The 19,309-nt window shown below is 42.8% G+C and overlaps 1 protein-coding gene across 2 annotated transcripts in view; it reads right to left on the minus strand.

The window, feature by feature from the left end:
- Positions 1 to 553: 553 nt before the first annotated feature.
- Positions 554 to 19,309, minus strand: part of SORCS3 (sortilin related VPS10 domain containing receptor 3) — a 586,410-nt gene continuing 567,654 nt past the window's right edge. For both annotated transcript variants that reach the window (XM_004749297.3, XM_013054566.2), the window contains exons 23-27: positions 11,514 to 11,645; positions 9,743 to 9,842; positions 8,618 to 8,723; positions 3,056 to 3,216; positions 554 to 2,503 (exon numbers count right to left, since the gene is read on the minus strand). In XM_004749297.3, coding sequence (XP_004749354.2) covers positions 2,439 to 2,503; positions 3,056 to 3,216; positions 8,618 to 8,723; positions 9,743 to 9,842; positions 11,514 to 11,645 — 564 coding nt within the window. In that variant the 3' untranslated portion in view covers positions 554 to 2,438. The remainder of the gene's footprint in view (positions 2,504 to 3,055; positions 3,217 to 8,617; positions 8,724 to 9,742; positions 9,843 to 11,513; positions 11,646 to 19,309) is intronic.

A 19,309-nucleotide genomic window follows, 5' to 3' on the forward strand; every position in this document is an offset into this window, starting at 1 on the left:
ACTACTGTTCTCAACACATCACGCCCTTCGCTAGAGCGGAATCCTCTATCACACTATTGCCATACAACTTAGTGGTGCCTTACACCAGAGGAGGCAGAGCCTACTTCCCTGACCCATGGATGCTGGACATGGCCATGTGCTTTCCTCTGGTCGACAGAATGGAGATGATGGTAAACAGAATGACCATTTTGAGCCAAGGCCTTACAGACTAAGAGTATCCTGCTGGCCTCACTTGGAATTCTGTAATCCACCATGAAAACCATGCTCTGGGTGGCTTCTAGTACTGGAAGATGACAGCTTATGAAGCAAGCCTGGACCCCAGCTGAACCTAGCATCCGGAGTAGTTCAGGAGAGCCTGGTCAGTTTCAGTGGCATTCGGTCAAACCACAACCAACCTGGAGATCCATGAGTAAAACATAAACTTCTGGGTTATAAGCTATTTGTTCGGTTTGGGTTTGGGCCCTGTAGCATTATTCCAAGAATAGCTGATGGATAGCAATAGGTGAAGAAAACAGCCCAAAGAGAAACATCTCAGCCAGGTATATAGCTTTGATGTACAAAAATACATTTATTTTCAACAATTTCAAAACCACTGTCTTTTTTTTTTTTACAGTAGAAATATTCAAATGGAACAATAAAATCAAGAACAGTATATGTGCATATACTGTATATATAGACATGACTCATGCATTTGTATTTCAGTATTTAGTACAAGTATTGCAATTGTCTGCCCCATTTAACCCTTGAAACAGAAAAAGCAGGATCTTTAGAAGCACTCCTTATCCCGATCTATGCTGTAGCCAGTCAGACTTCTCTAGGTTGCACTCTCTCAGGGTCTCCCAGAGAAGGCGAATGATACCTCACAAAGTTAACAGGTACAAAATCCGGCCTTTCCTCCCATATATATATATACAGTATATCGTTTTATAAAACAAGTGTACTCAGGCTGAGCCTGAAAAGAAAACAATGCTTACGGCATGGCTTCGAGTGACCCTACGGAACAGAAGTGGTGTGTGCGAATGGGCGGAGGGGCCGGGGTGCTGGGAACAGGAGGGCTGGCTTTGAAAGCCGCTCGCTCCAGAGGCAAGAACTATCTTAAGGGAACTGAAGGCAGACATTTGACTTTAAGGAAGTTGTGTACATCTGACAAGCAAATAGCACAGCTTTGCTAAAATCATCTTTGACTAATATCGTAAAAGGCTAGCCCCCTATTTGGCCTGCAAGGGCTTACACAGATCTGTGATGCCACAAATGCCACACCCCTCCCAACTGCTCTCACTCCTCCTGGGCTGAGATGCACTCACTAGGCCTCACCTGGTGCCGGGGGACTTTTCTGAGCTCAAAATAGCGCCAGAATTCTCCAGAAGGATTATACCTTTCCATGGATTCCAACCAGAAAGAATAACTGCCCCTTCCTTATCTGATCCGCAGCCAAGCTTCTTTAGAGAAAACCCATCTTCTCGGGTTGATAAATCTCCACGCTTTCCTTCTGGAGGGGAAGCCTTGTTTCCTCACCTGCAGTCTGAAGTCCCTGGTGGGTTTCATCTCACACCTTCATCCGGATCACCGATGGCACAGAGAGCCCCCCATGTTCTAGGATGTCACTCTAGTCCTTCCTTGATGACTTGTCCCAAAGAAGCCCTCCCCCCGCTTTATATACAGAAGCAGAAACCAGCTATGGCATGGACACGGAGATGCAAGAGTTAAGTGTGACAGACAACTGGAGAGCATCCAGAACCCAACACATCTAGCAGGCCTGGGGGTTGGTCAGCTCTGAGGGTGAGTGCATAAGCCAACACACGCATCTTTCTTTTTTCTGTTTTCTTTTTTACTAAACATTAAATTATTTCTTAGGAAATAAAAAGCTATTTACATTTCAATTATGTACAGTAAGCCATCTGTAGCCTCGCTATTGGCATGCACGAGGCGGGGCCTCTTTCATAAAGGTGTGCACGCTTTCTGCAGCTACTTTCACTCCCCACCAACCCACCTCCTGCACATCTGACTGGGAAATGTTCTGTGTTTTAGGGTGTGTGTGCTGGGGGTAGGGTGTGGGTGATGTGGAGGGGGACATGGGAGGTTAATGAGAAGCCAACCCAACTTTAAAAAGTAAACAAGAAAATAAAATTTAAAAAGAAGAACAGAGACCACAAGGAAAAAGAGAGTCCTCACACGGTCAGTGGCAGAATAAATCAGAAAGGCCACGGGAAGATGCATCCTTTGCCCTTAGCACAAATGCAGCCATTTGTTCTTTTTGTCTCACTTTAATCAGCTAAGAATGCCTTCTGCCTCCCAAAGCTAAGCATCTGCCTGCTATTTATGAAGGGGCCCTTGGTAAACAAAAGGTAAAAAAGACATTTTCATTTTTCCATAATAATAGTCATAGTAATCATCAAAAAGAAAGTCAGAAAGATGGTTGACCATGTGGCTGGTTGGTATTAAACACTAGTGCAGTTGGGGATCTCCTTTGTGCTTTCACTGTTTGCAATGGTGGCAATGCCTCCTGCGGGGGAGAGAGGACAGACAGATGGAAAGAGGATGTCAATTTCACAAGGGCAGGACTCTGTTTTATTTATTGCTATAGACCAAGGCCACGTTGAATGGGTGCTTAATAGGTTTTCATTACATGGGACACCTGGCTAGTCTATCCTACCAGCTCGCTGGCTTCTGTCACCTGTATTTGAAAGTTTGCTACCTCCCACACCAGCGCACGAGGTGGGAGCAATGGTGTGTCATCTTACACGCCACTGACGACAACAGTAAGAACAAGCTAATGCATATTGCCAGCAATGGAGAGTTGGCCTCAAACCTCCCCGACTCTGACTCTAGCACTTCTGATTTTGGTCTATTTTTGAGGAAAAAAAAAAAAAATCTGACACTTCCATGTGGCCAGAGTGGGCAGCCAAATTTTAAAACACAATCGTGTCTCTGTAGCCAGTTGTTTCCCAGCCCTCCCTCCAGTCTGGCACGAGTTGAAGGACAGGCCACATGGGCTGACTGCCCTCGCGTTTGGAGGACAGAGGACACAGGAGCTTGGTGGTACCAGCACACATACCTATGACCCGGGTGTCCAGCTCTTTGTCCAGCAGTTCCTCGGGCTCGGTGAAGTCACTGAGTGTGATTTTGGGAGCGTTTTCACTTTGGCTGACTGACCCAATCATCTCCTGCTCCTTGTCGTGTTGGACTTGAGCATAGATGTTAATCCAGGGGATTTTCCTTTAAGAAATCAGATTATGATCACAGGGTACGCCAAACTTGGGCCACTAGGAGATTCTGGGTCATAAGGGGGAGGAAGAAGCTATTTGCAGGACAGGCCAACATCTAGGAAAGGGGCTGGTTACCCAGACACTGTAGCTGTGAGGCCAAGCAACACAAGGCCAGACACCAGATGCCCAGGGCAGATGTAAACCATAGAACTCTATAAGGAATGCATCTTCTTCTGGTGTAAACCAAAATAGGTTCGGGGTAAACCTAGAGGTTTACCTGGGGTAAACCGAATTGGGGTCAACAGAAGGGCAATGCCATTGAGCAGATAGGCATTAAAACCCTTAAAATACTTATCCTTTATTAGGTTTTTCAAGGAGCTGGACTTTGAGATGCACACGGTTATATCGCAGTGAAAAGACATCTTTTTCTAAGTTTGCATCAATTTAATCAGTTCACATTGGTTTCCTTTATGAAGAGCCAAGAAAGAAAAGGCTTCTAGCCATTGCTATTATCGTCAGAATACCACCTGTGGGCCAAAGATCTTAAATACCTGGGTAGTCAGTTTCCTCATCTGCTCGATGGGAGTTAACAATAACTTCCTTGTATGATTGTGGAGAGGATTAAGGTGAGGATTAAGAGAAGCTAAATAATCTCCTTCAAAGACACAAAGGCTTAGGTTTGGAAATAAGACAGAAAGACTTAAGGTTGGAGGACTTGGAGGACCAGCCAGTTGGGACTGGAATTTTCTTGGAGGATTCATCTTCTGACCCCTCTTCATATCCCCTGACCCACTGGGTTTCAGGCCTGTAGTCTCCTGTGAATTCCTCTCACCCAGTGCTTCTCAGACTTTAAGTGCTTATTTCTTACCCAAGTTCTTGCTAATATGCATTTGTGACTCAATAGGTCTGGACAGGATGGAGTGAAATAGGGCATTTCTGCCCAGCTCCCAGGTGATGCTGAGGCTGCTGGTCTGAGCCCCAAACTTTGAGTTGCAGGAATCTAGCACATCAAACCTGTCCCCACCTTGGAGACTTGGAACCAGCTGTGCCCTCTTTTACACTCCTCCTCCCACTCTTCATGATGGTGTCCTTTTGTCCTTCAGAACTTAGCTCTGAGAGCCTCTTCTAGCCACCCCACCTCTCCTATGAAAAATATAGAATTATGGAACAGTGTTTATGGAATAAATGAATAGGATGCTGGGGTTAAGGATGACGTCAGAGGCAAGCCTGCTGACTTTGCTTCCCACATGTGCCAGGTCTATATTCTCTGTCTTCTCTGCTGCACATGCAACGAAGCACCATGCTTGGCACATGGTTCATAGTCAGCAAGTGTTTGCTGAGTGAATGAATAGATGACCTCAAAACACGTGCTCTTTCTACTTTCAGATACTAGATTCTCAAACAAAAAGACCACAATTTTACCTTGGAATATTATCTCTAGAAGAGACCTCTCTTACCCCGTTAAATGAGAGCGAAATCAGTTTAAAATCCAGACATTTCTTGAAGCTGATCACTAGGAAGAGTATTATTAAAACTTAAGGTATCTGACACCTTCCTCAATCCAGAACATTCTGTGCATTTCTAAAGAAGAATCACTCTGTTTCCCTATGACTGACCAGTGGTGTTTTCAAGCTTCTACATTCCTTTCCCTAATCCAACCCCAATGGGGCATCCAATGAGGTTTGCTTGTAGTTAATTCATTATGAAAGATCCCAAAAGAGGCAGGAAACATGGGTGGTTCCTACCACTCCTTCACATTTAGTTTCTGTTTCTTTAATGGTTGCTTTTCATACATTGAGAGAAGTGTCCTCATGACTCCTACTGGTCTAAACCAGCTTAACATAATCTACAAGGACCTTAAATGAATAGTTCGCATGTGAGGCAGCAGACCCCAGGCTCTCTAAATATGTATAATTAAAAATTCATGCTGGTCCTTATTTCCCTCTCATCTAAATAGAAATGCAACCTACAGACTTAGATTTCTTTTAATCATAAAAGTACGTATTACTCATGAATGGTAGGATAAGCTGTAATAGTTACCAGATGTCAGAGGCGGTTAAACTCTTCCTGATCCCACAAGTTTGTGTATTTCAGAACTGTAGCCAGAGTTCACTGCCTCCCCCTTGCTGCTTTCCCAGCGATCCCTGGGAGGATTTGAATAAATCCGCCCTTACAAAGATTGTTCACTTTATTTCAATCTCTAAACAACAGGCAGAAAATTCTTTAACATTTTTCATAGAGGGGTGGAGGGGATACCACTTTACATCCTCATGTGCACATTTTAAAAACTTGTCAAGTTATTTTACATCTCCTAACATGTGCACTTGAAGGACTATGGGAGAATATCAGACTAAGCCCCACTTTTGCAGGTAAGAAATGTGGGAAATAAAGAGATTTAGGGGCATTTCTTGGCCTATACATTTATATATGTTTTAATAAGAGAAGGAAGATGGATCAACTGAGTTTCCCAAAAAAACTTTAGCTTTTGTTTGTTCCAGCTCTAAGTGTTAGGAGTCAGGAAATTTAGGTCTCTCTAAATTTTTCTAAAGCAAGTAGGCTTCAGACTGCAATGAAAGACTTGCTAAAAAAAAAAAAAAAAAAAAAAAAAAAAAAAAAAAAGAAGAAGAAGAGGAAAGAAAGAAAGAAAGAAAAGGCTGGAAAAACATGTAAAAGCTCAAAAATTTTCTTGGACAGCCAGGAAGAAAAAAAAGGAAAAAGATCTACAGTATAGATAGAAAGTTTTGTTGGGCAGAATTTTCAGATAATAAAAGCCATGTCATAATGATTTCTAATTATCTTGTCTAAAACTTCAGAAAATAACTACTCAAGAATAAGATCAAATACGAGAAACAGGGTGGTATTTACATAAAGGAATCTTGGGGCTCATGGTAGCTCTCTTCTTTTTCCCCTGTTAACCTGACTACTTGGGGCACTGAGATTGTTTTCAGTGCCTGGCACATACTGAGCCTTCAGTAAGTGTTTGTTGGATGACTATGTGGTTTAATGAGTAGATGCTGATGATTACACAGAGAAAGTGTTGGGTCTGAAAACTCACCGTGGCCAGTGATCCGGAAAGAGAACATCCGTTCTCTAGATGTTCTGCCTGTTTGCTAGCCAGGGGCAGATGTTTAAGGTTAAATTAAATGAAGTTAAATAAAATTTAAAATTCAGTTCCTCAGTCATACTAGTGGTTACTGCATTGGACAGTATAGATTACAGAGCATTTTCATCACTGCAGAAAGTTCTACTGGACAGTCATTAAAGAAACAAAGGAGCCTCTGGGAAGCACAGATAAGAACCTGACCTTTACTCATCGGCAAGCCTGGCACCCTCCATAGAGCCATCACAAGAGTTCCAGGTGATGGGGAGGGCAAAGAAGACCGAAGAAATAAAAGAAGATGCAACAGGACCTCAACCAAAGCACAAAATATGCTTAGGAAAGAAAAGGTAACAGATGATTGTAAGTGTACTTAGTTGACTCTCCTGTTTACCCACTTTGAGTCGTGTTTGTTCCCTGTGGCCATAGCTACAAGATTCACTGTCAGGGATGCAGGAAGAGTAGGCTGATATTGGGAAATGACAGAGGTAGAATAATTCAGAGATGTCATTACCTGGCAGGGATTCAAGAAATCTAGTGTACACGTTTAAAGATGCCTACATTAATAGGTTGACTGTCTAGAGAGTTTAGCAGCATTTGCAAGAGAACAGAAAACTTCCCAAGTCTCAGGGATGCCTTGTTAAGAGATGTCTGACACAAATACCCTTCTGTAGGACTTTTACTGGCCCTTGTCCTCAGCAACCATGAGGATCTAGAAGCCAGAAGGTGACACATTTGGTTTAGTTGCTCTTCAAGCTCCAGCAACCACTGGGCTTCCCCACAATCAAATCCTTGGTTGAATTAAAGTGTGCTTTGTATGGAACTGAAGTACATCCACAAATGGGCGTTGCCTTGACTAAATCATTTCTATATGGAATCTTTGTTCTCTGATGGTGATAACGAGGGTTTGTTCCCATCTCCAAAGGCCAAATGGGTAGGTGGGTTCACTGGTCTTGATCCATGAGGATATGAACTCACATACTGGTCTATTAACTGAGTAGGAAGGTAACTCTCTCTGCGTCCTGATACGGAGGGTGTTGAAGGCTTCCTGCTAGTTACATAGTGCAGAGATGTGTACTGAGGAAAACCATTGTTCTGAAGCCTGAGCTGTCCACCAGAGGGCAGCTAATGAGTCCTGGGGAAGGAGCACAGCCTTTACCATGGATCCCTTTCACAATCTAAAAGCATTACCTTCAATGTCTAGAAAGACTCCCAGGACCAAGTTTTGCTTCCACAATGGTTAATGATATTTTCACTTTAACCAGTCTTTGTATGAAGCACATTTCCATGCCACTCATAAGATCTTTTGAGAACCTACTACGTGCCGTGTTGTGATCCAGAAGGCACCTTGGGAACTCATGTTCTCTGTTATCGATAATAGCTTAGCATTGTTGATTACTTAGTATGTACCAGGGACAGATGGGACCATATTTAAACTGCACAGCAAGCCTATTAGGTATTGTTTTCTCTATTTTACATATAAAGAGATGAAGGCGTAGGGAGACAGATTCAACTGCCCAAAGCTAAAAATGCTAAGTTAAAATTGGGGGTCTGTCTCATTGCAAAGGTCATACTCTGAACCAGGACACCTCTAGAAGGAAGTATGACCTTATTCTGTACTTAATGGTCCAGAATTATTGCTTTCAACTCCATGTTTTAGTAAGTATCCTATTATTTCACCCCTTCTGTGGCCTTCAAACATAATTTCTGAGTACATGCGAAGTTTGGTTTTCCTGATCAATTGCCCTTTAGAAATAGGAAAAGAGGGAAAGGGATAAAGGTGGAATATTTTTAGCATGCGAATTTACCCAAGAGAGACCAGGGAGCTGCCACAGAGTATAAGAAAATACGTGTGTGTGTGTGTGTGTGTGTGTGTGTGCGTGCACGCATGCGCACATGTGTGTCCATGTTTGCACTAGATTTCAGCTGTATTTCCTCTATTTAACCACCCTGAATGGGTGGTAAGCTGTAGAAAAGATCTCCTGACTACCTAAGACCTTATTTTAGAAATTTAGGGAAGGTCTGAAAATTCTTTGCATTTCTCTTAAAGAGAATAAATTGATTTCATAGGCTATCCTTTATTTTCTTGACTCAATATACCTATAAATTGGATAGAGTTCAGATTCTTAAACCCATTTATTCTTCAATCCTCAAAGAATAGGCATTCCTGCCTTCCCCTTCCCCCAATGCCAACAGAGCTTCAAAGAGAATTAATTTCACATATGTGGGATGAGTTTAGGAATGGTGGCTAAAGGAAGAATCAGCTCCAAAAAATCTAGCCCTGATATCAAAATTGAGCAATATTAGCACATACCTTTTAAACTTGTAGATCAGGAATACAGCCAGGCCGACAAACACCACTGATAAGAGCATAAGCATGGCTGAGCTGCTGTGGCCAGCACTGGAGTCCACCAATGGAGCTAGGAGGAAAAAGCAGACAGCTCACTTAGAAGCTATTAAATGGAGGAAGCTCTCATCAGAGAAAGGAGGCCAGCTGATGCCCCATCCTTAAATCTAGTCTCCAACTGTCCTGTGCTGTGTGCTACCTGGGCATAGGAAGCTTGGTTTCAATAATGGAGATAGTGCCCTCAATCACAGCTTCTCAGGGCAAGTAAACTCCTCTGCTCTGCCAGGATAAACCTACTGTTTTTGGTGTAAACTGAGTAATGTGGATCTAGCTAGGGGGAGTAGAAGAGGGGCTCCAGTACTCTTTCTCTTAGATGGCCTGAGTGCCTGCCAACATAATTATGGCTTATCTATTGGGAATTTTGGACTCAATAGTCATGCAGTGTTTCATTCTCTTCCTTTAGACAGTTCTGCTAAAACACTGCTGGGTGGGCACATTTAGAACCTCCACAATCTGAAAAGTCTTAGATTACTAATATATATTTAGCAAATAGTCACTCCTGGAGACCCAGTAGGGGACACCCAATGGGACATACCTTTTCAAATTCCTTTTACAAATCAATCACTAGAGCTGATCTCTGTATCAATTTAGATTCATCTGTTGTAAATCAAAAGGAGTTTTAAAGTTATCTCATGTGGCCTCCCAACCAAGATTCACGGAATTGGAGAACTGGAGAAATTAAGAAACCCTGAGGACTACCCACCATAATCCCAACTTGCAGATAAAAACAAACAAACAACAAACAAAAAACAATTAAGTTGAAGCCCAAGGAAACTGTAGATTTTCCCCCCAAGGTCATCCAGGGATTCAAGAGCAAAGCCACTTCTAATGAGAAGTCTTCTTGCTACCACAACAGGAAGCCCCAAGAAAGATGTGATTAATCTTTCCTAACCATCACTACACACAAGAGCCCTGCCCACAAAGCTATTTTCAGGCATTTGTGGAGAAGCGTCTGATGGTGATCTCCTCCCTTTTCTCCCCAGGCTAACAGATCACATCCCCATTTCCCCCTGGAACCCGGCAGGCACTCACCTAATGTCAGCTGCGTGACATACACTATGACTTGAACCCCTGGCTTCAGCTCAAACTGCACCAAGTTTTGGTTTAGAGCATTAAACAACATCTCTACAATCTGGAAAAAAAGAGAGAGAGAGGGAGAGATGCACAGGAGACATGCCATGAGACAGTCTTCCCTCATGGAGCTAGAAACCAGGGCCAAGAGGCAAACAGTGACCAAGTTCAATGAGGAGACAGGATACTGGGACATCTTCATCCATCTGGTTCTCGCAGCTCTCGGAGCCCTGCGAGGCCAAGGAAGCAGTTGGTATTATTTGCTATATGTTATTGCTTATGGAGAGTGGAGAGAGAGGTGAATTATAGTTGAAAACAGGCCTCCATGTCTCATTCAGTCCCTGGATCAGTGCTTTCTCATCCACACCTTTATAACTCACTGTAGCGCAACCTATTGTGGTTTCCAATGAAAGGACATCAACCCATCATTGGCTCTTTAATCGAATGAAGTACACACACAGGATAGGGCGGCCCCTGCCAGGATTAAAGTGGGGAAGTAGGTCCTCAGCCCACTCCTCTGCTTTTGCTCTTTTGGAGACAATGGGAGGCAGACATCAAGGCAGAAGCTGCCTTCTTTTTATGGGATAATTTTTCCTCTTTACTTTTCTCCAGCAAGTCTCGGAACACATAACACCGATTTAATCACTCTGTAATTCCCACATGAAAGCCGAGGCTGACTTGGGCTGTGGTCCCTAATTCTTATCTGGCTGGACGTGCCTTAACATCACAGCTGCTATTCATCACCGTAATTACCTATTTATCTAAACAAATGGATATTGTAGCTTCCAAATATAGTTCACACATGCCACTTGCTATTTCAGAATAAAGAGGTCTTATAAAAGTGATGCATGCATTGAGAAGCTGATTTTATTTCTGGCTGACTTGGATATGCAGCCCTGCCCTACGACTATCTGCTTCATTTTCCAGAGGAGCAAACTGTGTTGGCATCTCTGCTGCCCGAGGATGGCTGTGGACGGCCATAGGGATGAGGTGACAGCCAGGTGAGTACCGAAGGGACACAGAAGATGTCTGTGCGACTGCCTCATGTGGGAACAGATCTGTGCTTTGTGCGGACTCAATTTTTCTACCTCTCTGACTTAGTGTCACAGGCAGGCAGGGAAAGGTGAGGCAGAGCACAGCCCAGGAGAGCCCAGTAGGAGCTGGGAGTGAGAGAAGCTCCTTTACTTCAGAGATGGCGTGCCCATCACAGGAGCTACATGCTCATTTGACGAGGATGGTGAACCACAGTCCCTTTGGACATGCTGGATCCTTAGTCAAAACACGATGACACAGTCCCTCTCTCTCCACAGAAGCATGTTTAAAAGCAGCTCATTTTCTCTCCTAAAGCAGGAACTTAGATTGACCAGGATCTTTAAGAACAAGAAGCGTATTTTCCCAGATATAGACAGGGACACTCAAATCCCTCCCTCTCTCTCCAGTGTCGACCCCCCTCCATCCCCGGGGGGAGGGGCAGGTCACTGGGCAGGAGACCTGAGGAAGTCGCAGGAATGCCAACTGCTGGAATGCCTTCCCTTCTTGTGTGCCAAATGCTCTAGTCAGTGTGCACCTGGGCACCTTCTGTTCCTCACAGCCCCAGGTTCCAGAAAGACGGACAGGCCACTGGGCCAATGGGAGGAAGCTCCCTTCCCTTTGTGGCTGGAGATGAGGTTGTGTGCCCTTTGACTGGGAGGTGCAAGCACGCAGTACCCCAGCCACGCGCTCTCTCACTTACTTGTTCCAGGTCCTCTTCATTGCCTTTCCTCCTCTCCGTCAAGTTCTTGGGGGGAAGGATGAAGAGCTCTGCTGAAGTGGGGAGCCCAGGGAACACAGCCACCAGGATCTGGTCTTCTGGGACACTGGTTACCTGCAGAGACCACAGAGTGAGGCTGTGGACCAGCCAGCCTCCCGGAGTCCATCACAAGGAGTGGAATACACCCACGTACAAGGCTCAGGTGTGTGCCGCTTTACCCGACATGGGAGACACAGGGCCCAGGATATATCCAGGATTCCTTTCTGTTTCCCATTAGAGGTGCCATGGTTAGTCTCACTACCTCCTCTGGCTCTTACACACATTTTTACCAAAACTAAAATACTACAGCGGTTTTTAAAATATTGTTTGCTTGGAACACTGGCTAAAGCTCCTCCCATATTTTTCTTCTTTTTTCTGCACAGAGAGAGCTAGAGCTTTTGGTAAAAACATGAACATACCGGCTGCGAGCAAGGAATAGGAGGTTACAAGCAAACATGGGAAAATGCAAATTTTAAAAAGAACAAGACAAGCAGCACAATTTTCACTTACTAAAGCAGGATTTTTGTATTAAGTTAAAATCGCTGATATTGGTGAGGCTTCAGTTAAGAGCTCTCTCATTTGTGGCTGGCAGCACAAACAATCAATGCACATTGCCAGTTTGCTTTTCAAAAGACTTACTTTAAGGCCATAAAAATATTCAGACCTATTCAGTAACTGTAACTCGGAGTGTTTGCCCTAAGGAAATGATCCAAAATATAGAAAAACCCACAAACAGGAAGAAAAACATTATTTATAATAACAAATAAATGGGGAAAACTCAAATATGCAAAAACTTAAGTAAATAATGGTATGATCACCCACCAGATAGAATGCTATTTTACCATTATGATGATAATTAGTACAGTCAGCCAACATGGAAAAACACTTATGATCACTACATTCTGATCTATTTCCTTACATTTCTTTGGTTACAGCCCTATAAAAATAGAAATGTGTAAGAGTAAAAAAGCAAAATAAAATACTGAAAGTTGTGTTAAGATGCTGAGATTATGAGTGAGTTTTTTCCTATGCCTGAGCGTTTAGTAAAAGGATTGTATTGCTTTTTGATAAAAACTTAAAGGAAGCTTCTGTCTGGAGGTAAACTCCTAAAGCAAACAAAACGCTGAGTCACACACCACCTGCTGTAGAGTATGGTTATTCTTCCCTAAGTGTCTCCTGAACAACTCAAATTTGTGCCAACTCAAATAGGGTAGTTTCTGATTTGGAAAAAAAAAAAACAAAAACAAAAAACAAAAAACAAACTTTGCCTCCTCCAAGCAGTCTCCCCTGACTATTGCCACTTGCAGTGACCTCCTCCAAGTTAGCCTCTCATGCCAAGCACTTCCAGATACCATGTCTACCACATTTCAAGGACTTCGATCATTTTGACTGTGACATGAATGTATCTGGCTGATATAATCTCTTCTCTGAAAGGTTCCTATGAATGTTCACTCAAACATTCCTGGGGGTCTTTGTGGATAGATCACTGTCCTGAAGATGCTTGCACAGAGTAGAGACCAAATAAAGAGTTGCTGGATTGAATAGAAATGGAGGGGCTGTTTCGCATTGGCTCAGCTCTATTTCCTATTTGGGACTAGGCTCATAGATTGGAGTTCATTCTCAGGGATGTGATAACAGTGAGAGTACCAACTTGCAGGAAACTAATAAGTAACATTCAGACCTGAAAAGCCCACCAAACACAGAGGATCACTTAGAACTGGCTTTGCCAAATGCCTTGGTTTCCTGCTAGAAGGCATGATCCCAAATAGCTGGAAGTTTTTGTGTTCAAGCCTTTGGGGCAAAAAGGTCTCATCCCTCATCCTAACCAACCAGGGGAAGTAAGTCTCTGGAGACCATTCCAAAGGGCAAAGGGTAAGCCTGTGAGTGCCACTGCTACACTGACCGTTCGTCCCAGGGAACAGCGGTCTCAGTGGCCGGGGGGGGGTGCGGTGGGTGTCAATCAGTTAGTAACCTTGGGGAGACTCTGCGGCTATGTGTCTAGAGTCACTTAATCCCATCCGAAGGGATATTTGAGGGACAGGTCCTCGTGAGATTTAAGGCCCAGCCATCAACTGACATGGCTGATTATTATTTATTAGTATAATTATTACAATTACTAAGTTATTTATTAAAAAGCTAGTATGTTTTTAATAAGCACAATCATGCAAAATATACACAATTCTGGATGTTTCACAGTCACAGGGATGCACGAGCAGTCACATTTCCATCCCTTTCTATGAATAATCTTTTTGTAAAAAGATTTAAGATGAAGATCATCCAGTAGACAATGTCCCACTGGAATGCTCTCTTGAATCATTCTCTTTTCCTTCTTCTTTTTCTTTTTTGTTGGCTCCCTCTTGAAGTCCTTCCCTGGCTCATCCCCCTCTGCCTTAGGGAGCATCAGCATTTACATGTGCCCTGCCCCCCACCTCCTGGGGGGGTCTAATCACCTCCATACTTGCAGCTCCCACATCTCTACCTTCAGTCAGGGTACAGCCACTTGACCTTCAGATCCACATTTTCAATTCCCCTGGTTATTTTCACCCAACTATTCCTCATGTGTTCCAAACTCACTTTAAAAAAAATCACATAATTGGGGCACCTGGGTGCCTTAGTCAGTTAAACGTCCAACTCTGGATTTCAGCTCAGGTCATGATCTCAGGGTCATGAGATGGAGCCCCATGTCAGGCTCTGTGCTCAGTGGGAACTCTGCTTGTCCCTCTCCCTCTGCACCTCCCCCCACCATGTGCTTGCTCTCTCTCTCTCTCTCTCTCTCTCAAATCAATCAATCAATCAATCAATCACACCATTACTGTTCCTCAAGCATGTTTCTCTGACATAGTCCAACTAAGGACAAGATCATCTCCTCCCTGCTCTGGAATCAGAAAGATTCTCTTCCTCTTATTCCCACTACATACTATTAGTCACCAATTCTACTGTTCAATTTCTCAAGTAACCTTTGAATCCTTCCTCATCAAGATTTTGTTACCTCTGGTCTAGAGAACTGCAATAGTGTTTTAACTGGTCATCTTTTGTGAAATTTCTCCCCCACCTATTCACTTCTCTCTCCTACAGCCCATCCTCTGTACTGTTACCAGAATGGGTGTCTGAATATAAATCTATTGTCAGCATTTTTTGCTTGAAGAAGAAAGAGTTTTTCGAACTTCCTGTGCCCATTGGGTATCTGTTGGACCCCTGCAGGCTTCTCCAATACTTCTTGAGCTGCCCTAACCATGCTAGCTCAAATCTAGCTACAATGGCCTTACAATTTTTAGACTGGGTACACTAAACTCTGCCATTTCCCCAATATGCTGTACTCTTTCAATAGTCCATGGCTTTGTGCATACTCTTCCTTCTACCTGAATGACACCATAACCTTTCTGTTAACCATATGTATCCTTTACAACTGAGCTCCAAGGGAGGAGGGCAAGATGGTGGAGAGTAGGGGACCCTATTTCAATGAGTTCCCTGAATTGAGCTGGATATCTATTAGACCACTCTGAACACCCACCAATCAGCCTGAGATATAAGAAGATATATATGGATCTCTACAAACAGAATATCTCCGATGGTTGGTTTTGAGGTGTGAAGCAGAGAGCCGTAATTCTGTGGGCAGATATTGGAAGACAAACAGAAGGGGAAGGGAGCTGTCAATAAGTGCTGGCACTGGGAAGATGAAGTAACATAGGAGTGTAAAAGTTTCCCATGCTGCAGACCAGGCACAGACTTGAAGACCAGCAGTGGCAGGAAAGGACTTTAGGACAGCCCCCCAGGCTGAATCCTGGAGCTGTGGGGGCATGTGTGTGGACTGGGGACATCTGGTGGTTTTGCAAGCACAAAGGGCAGAGACGTACTTGGAGCTAGAAGCAAGGGCTGGGAGAGCTGCTGTGGGGCACACAACCCCGGACGCTGTGTTTTTTTTACCAGTACAGACAAAAACAAAGTCAGTGTGACCTGGAGGGTCTTTCTGGAGAACAAACTGTGATTTCTCTGTTCTGAGACAGAAGTTTGGGTACTATCACTTGTGCTCTGACTCTTGGAAGTGATGCAGAAAGCTGCCAGCCAGGGAGAACAAAATCCCCCAAAACTCGTTTTCACTGAGCCCATCTCCCCGACAGGAGGTAGGGCAACTCTGCCCAAAAAGGGTTGCCTGAGTAACAGCATAGCAGGACCATCCCCCAGAAGACAGGCTGGAAGAACAAGAGGCTGCCAACCTGAATGTCCCCATAAAACAAGCATCTTGCTTGGGTTGTAGTCAATAGTTTGGACTCTGTACATTCCCTCAATGCCCCCTCAACAGAATGACTAAGAGGAGGAACACCCAACACAGGAAAAATTCAGAGACCATGACCTCTGCCACAGAACTAATGTATATGCATTGAAGTGAGATATCGGAAATAAACTTCAGGGTAACAGTTATGCAGCCAATAGCTAGGCTGGAGAAAACCATTAATGGCAATATAGATTCTCCAAGGGCAGAAGTGAGAGCTGATCTGGCAGAACTTAAAAATGCTATCAGTGAGATCCGATCTAATCTAGATACTCTAACAGCTAGGGTAAATGAGGCAGAAGAACAAATTAGTGCTCTAGAAGACAAACTGATAGAAAAGAACGATCACAAGAAGGCCAGGACCTGACTGATGCCCTCAGGAATACTACCAAAAATTCAAAGAATAAATAATACCTATTCTCTTGAAGCTGTTTCAAAAAAGAGAAACAGGAGGAATACTTCCAGACTCTTTCTATGAGGCCAGCATTACCTTGATTCCAAACAGGAAAAGACCCTTTCAAAAAGGGGAATTTCAGACCTATATCCCTGATGAATATGGATGCCAAAATTCTCAGGAAGACCGTAGCTAGTAGGATCCAATAGTATATTAAAGGATTATCCAGCATGACCAGGTGGGATTTATACTGGGAATGCAAGGCTGGTTCAACATTTGCAAATCAATCAATGTGATAGAACACATTAGTAAAGAAGAGAGAAGAACCACATTGTTCTTTCAATTGATGCAGAAAAAACATTTAAGAAAATACAGCATCCTTTCCTGATTAAAACTCTTTAAAGTGTAGGGATAAAGGGAACATTCCTCAATTTCATGAAAAACATCCATGAAAATCCCACAGCAAATATCATTCTCAATGGGGAAAAGCTGAGAGCCTTCCTCTTAAGATCAGGGACACAAGTATGCCCAATCTTGCCACTTTTGTTCAACAGAGTGGTAGAAATCCTAGCAGCAGCAATCAGACAAGAAAAAGAAATAAAATATATTCAAACTGGCAAAGAAGAAGACAAACTCTCCCTCTTTTCTCAGATGACACAATACTTTATGTGAAAAACCCAAAATACTCCACCTCCAAATGACTAGAACTCATATAGCAACTCAGTAATGTGGCAGAATATAAAATTAACGCACAGCAATCAGTTGTTTTCTTATACACTAACAATGAAACTGTAGGAAAAGAAATTAGAGAATTGATTCAATTAATAATAGCACCAAAAACCATAAGATACCTTGGCATAAACCTAACCAAAGAGGTAAAGGATATATACCTTAGAAACTACAGAAAACTCAAGAAAGAAATTGAAGAAGACACAAAAAGATGGAAAAAATTCCATGTTCATGGATCAGAAAAATAAACATTGTTAAAATGTCTCTGCTGCCTACAGCAATCGATACATTCAATACCATCCTGATCAAAATACCAGTGGCATTTTTCAAAGTGCTGGAACAAACAATCCTAAAATTTGTATGGAATCAGAAAAGACCTCAAATGACCAAGGAAATGTTGGGAAAAAAAAAAAAAAAAGCTGGAGGCATCATGTTGCCTGATTTCAAGCTATATTTCAAAGCTGTGATCACCAAGACAGCATGGTAGTGGCACAAAAACAGACACATAGACCAATGGTACAGAAAAGAGAGTCCAGATATGGATCCTCAACTCTATGGTCAAATAATCTTCTACAAATCAGGAAAAAATATCCAATGGAAAAACGATAGTCTCTTCAGTAAATGGTTCTGGGAAAATTGGACAGCTATATACAGCTATATACAGAAGAATAAAACTTAACTTTTAGATAAACTAAATGGAGGAGAGACCTCAATGTGAGACAGGAATCCATCAAAATCCCAGAAGAGAACATAGGCAGTAACCCCTTTGACATCGGCCACAGCAACGTCTTGCAAGACATGTCTCCAAAGGCAAGGGAAACAAAAGTGAATATAAACTTCATCAAGATAGAAAGTTTCTGCACAGCAAAGAAACAGTCAACAAAACAAAGAGGCAACCCACAGAATGACAGAAGATATTTTCAAATGACACTACAGACAAAGGGCTAAAATCCAAGATTTATAAAGAACTTCTCAAACCCAACACCCAAAAAACAAATAATCAAGTTAAAAAAATGGGCAAAAGATGTGAACAGACACTTCTCCAAAGAAGACATACAAATGGCTAACAGAAACATGAAAAAAATGTTCATCCCTGTTAACCATCAGGGAAATTCAAATCAAAACCACATTGAGATACTCCCTTAGACCAGTTAGAATGGCAAAAATTGACAAGGCAAGAAACAAGTGTTGGAGAGGCTGGGGAGAAAAGGGAACCCTCTTACACTGTTTTTAGAAATGCAAGTTGGTACAGCCACTTTGGAAAACAGTGTGGAGGTTCCTCAAAAAATTAAAAATAGAGCTACCCTATGACCCAGAAATTGCTACTGGGTATTTACCCCAAAGATACATATGTAGTAAAAAGAAAACTGCACCCCAATGCTCATAGCAGAAATGTCCACAATAGCCAAACTGTGGAAGTAGACAAGATGTCCTTCAACAGATGAATGGATAAAGAAAAAATATATTCCATATACACAATGGAATATTACACAGTCATCAGAAAAGATGACTACCCACCATTTGCATAAACATGGATGGGACTGGAGATTATGCTAAGTGAAATAAGTCAAGCAGAGAACATTGATTATCATACGGTTTCACTTTTTGGGGAACATAAGGAATAGCCTGGAGAACATTAGGAGAAGGAAGGGAAAAATGAGGAGGGGGAAATCAGAGGGGGAGACAAACCATGAGAGGCTGTGGAATCCCAGAAACAAACTGGGAGTTTCAGAGGGGAAGGTGGGGAGGATGGGTGAGCCTGGTGATGGGTATTAAGGAGGGCACATATTGCATGGAGCACTGGGTGTTATACACAAACAATGAATCATGGAACACTGCATCAAAGACTAATGATGTACTGTATGGTGACTAACATAATGTAATAAATAAATAAATAAAACTGAGCTCAAGTATTCCCTGCAAAGACCATCCTAACAGCTCACAAGTATTTAACGAATCACAAATAATGTGTTAAGCCTGCTTTTCCCTGGATAGAGTGAATTATACTCTTCTCCAGGCTCTTTTGAAATGCTGGCCATGCCTCCTTCATAGAACGAGTCACATGTTAGATTTAGCTCTACATTTGAAAACCCATGTTGCATTTGTCATTATGTTCTAGCACTTTGTTCTAAGCAATGCATTAACAAAACCCTTCCAAAGCTCTCTAAGGCCAATCTGACCTTGAGTTAACTCTAGAACTCTACTACCCTGATGGCATGTTCTGTTTTCTGGACTGCAGCCTTTGGATTGTCATGTATAGCCACTGGCTATACACTCACAGCAAGCCAATAGTCTTGTGAGTCTGAATATCTGGTTAAGAAACCCCCTTGGCGGGCAAAGAACAAG

The sequence above is a fragment of the Mustela putorius genome, unplaced genomic scaffold, assembly GCF_011764305.1.
Source record: "Mustela putorius furo isolate JIRA1106 unplaced genomic scaffold, ASM1176430v1.1 tig00003909_pilon_pilon_pilon, whole genome shotgun sequence".
Classification (NCBI taxonomy): domain Eukaryota; kingdom Metazoa; phylum Chordata; class Mammalia; order Carnivora; family Mustelidae; genus Mustela; species Mustela putorius.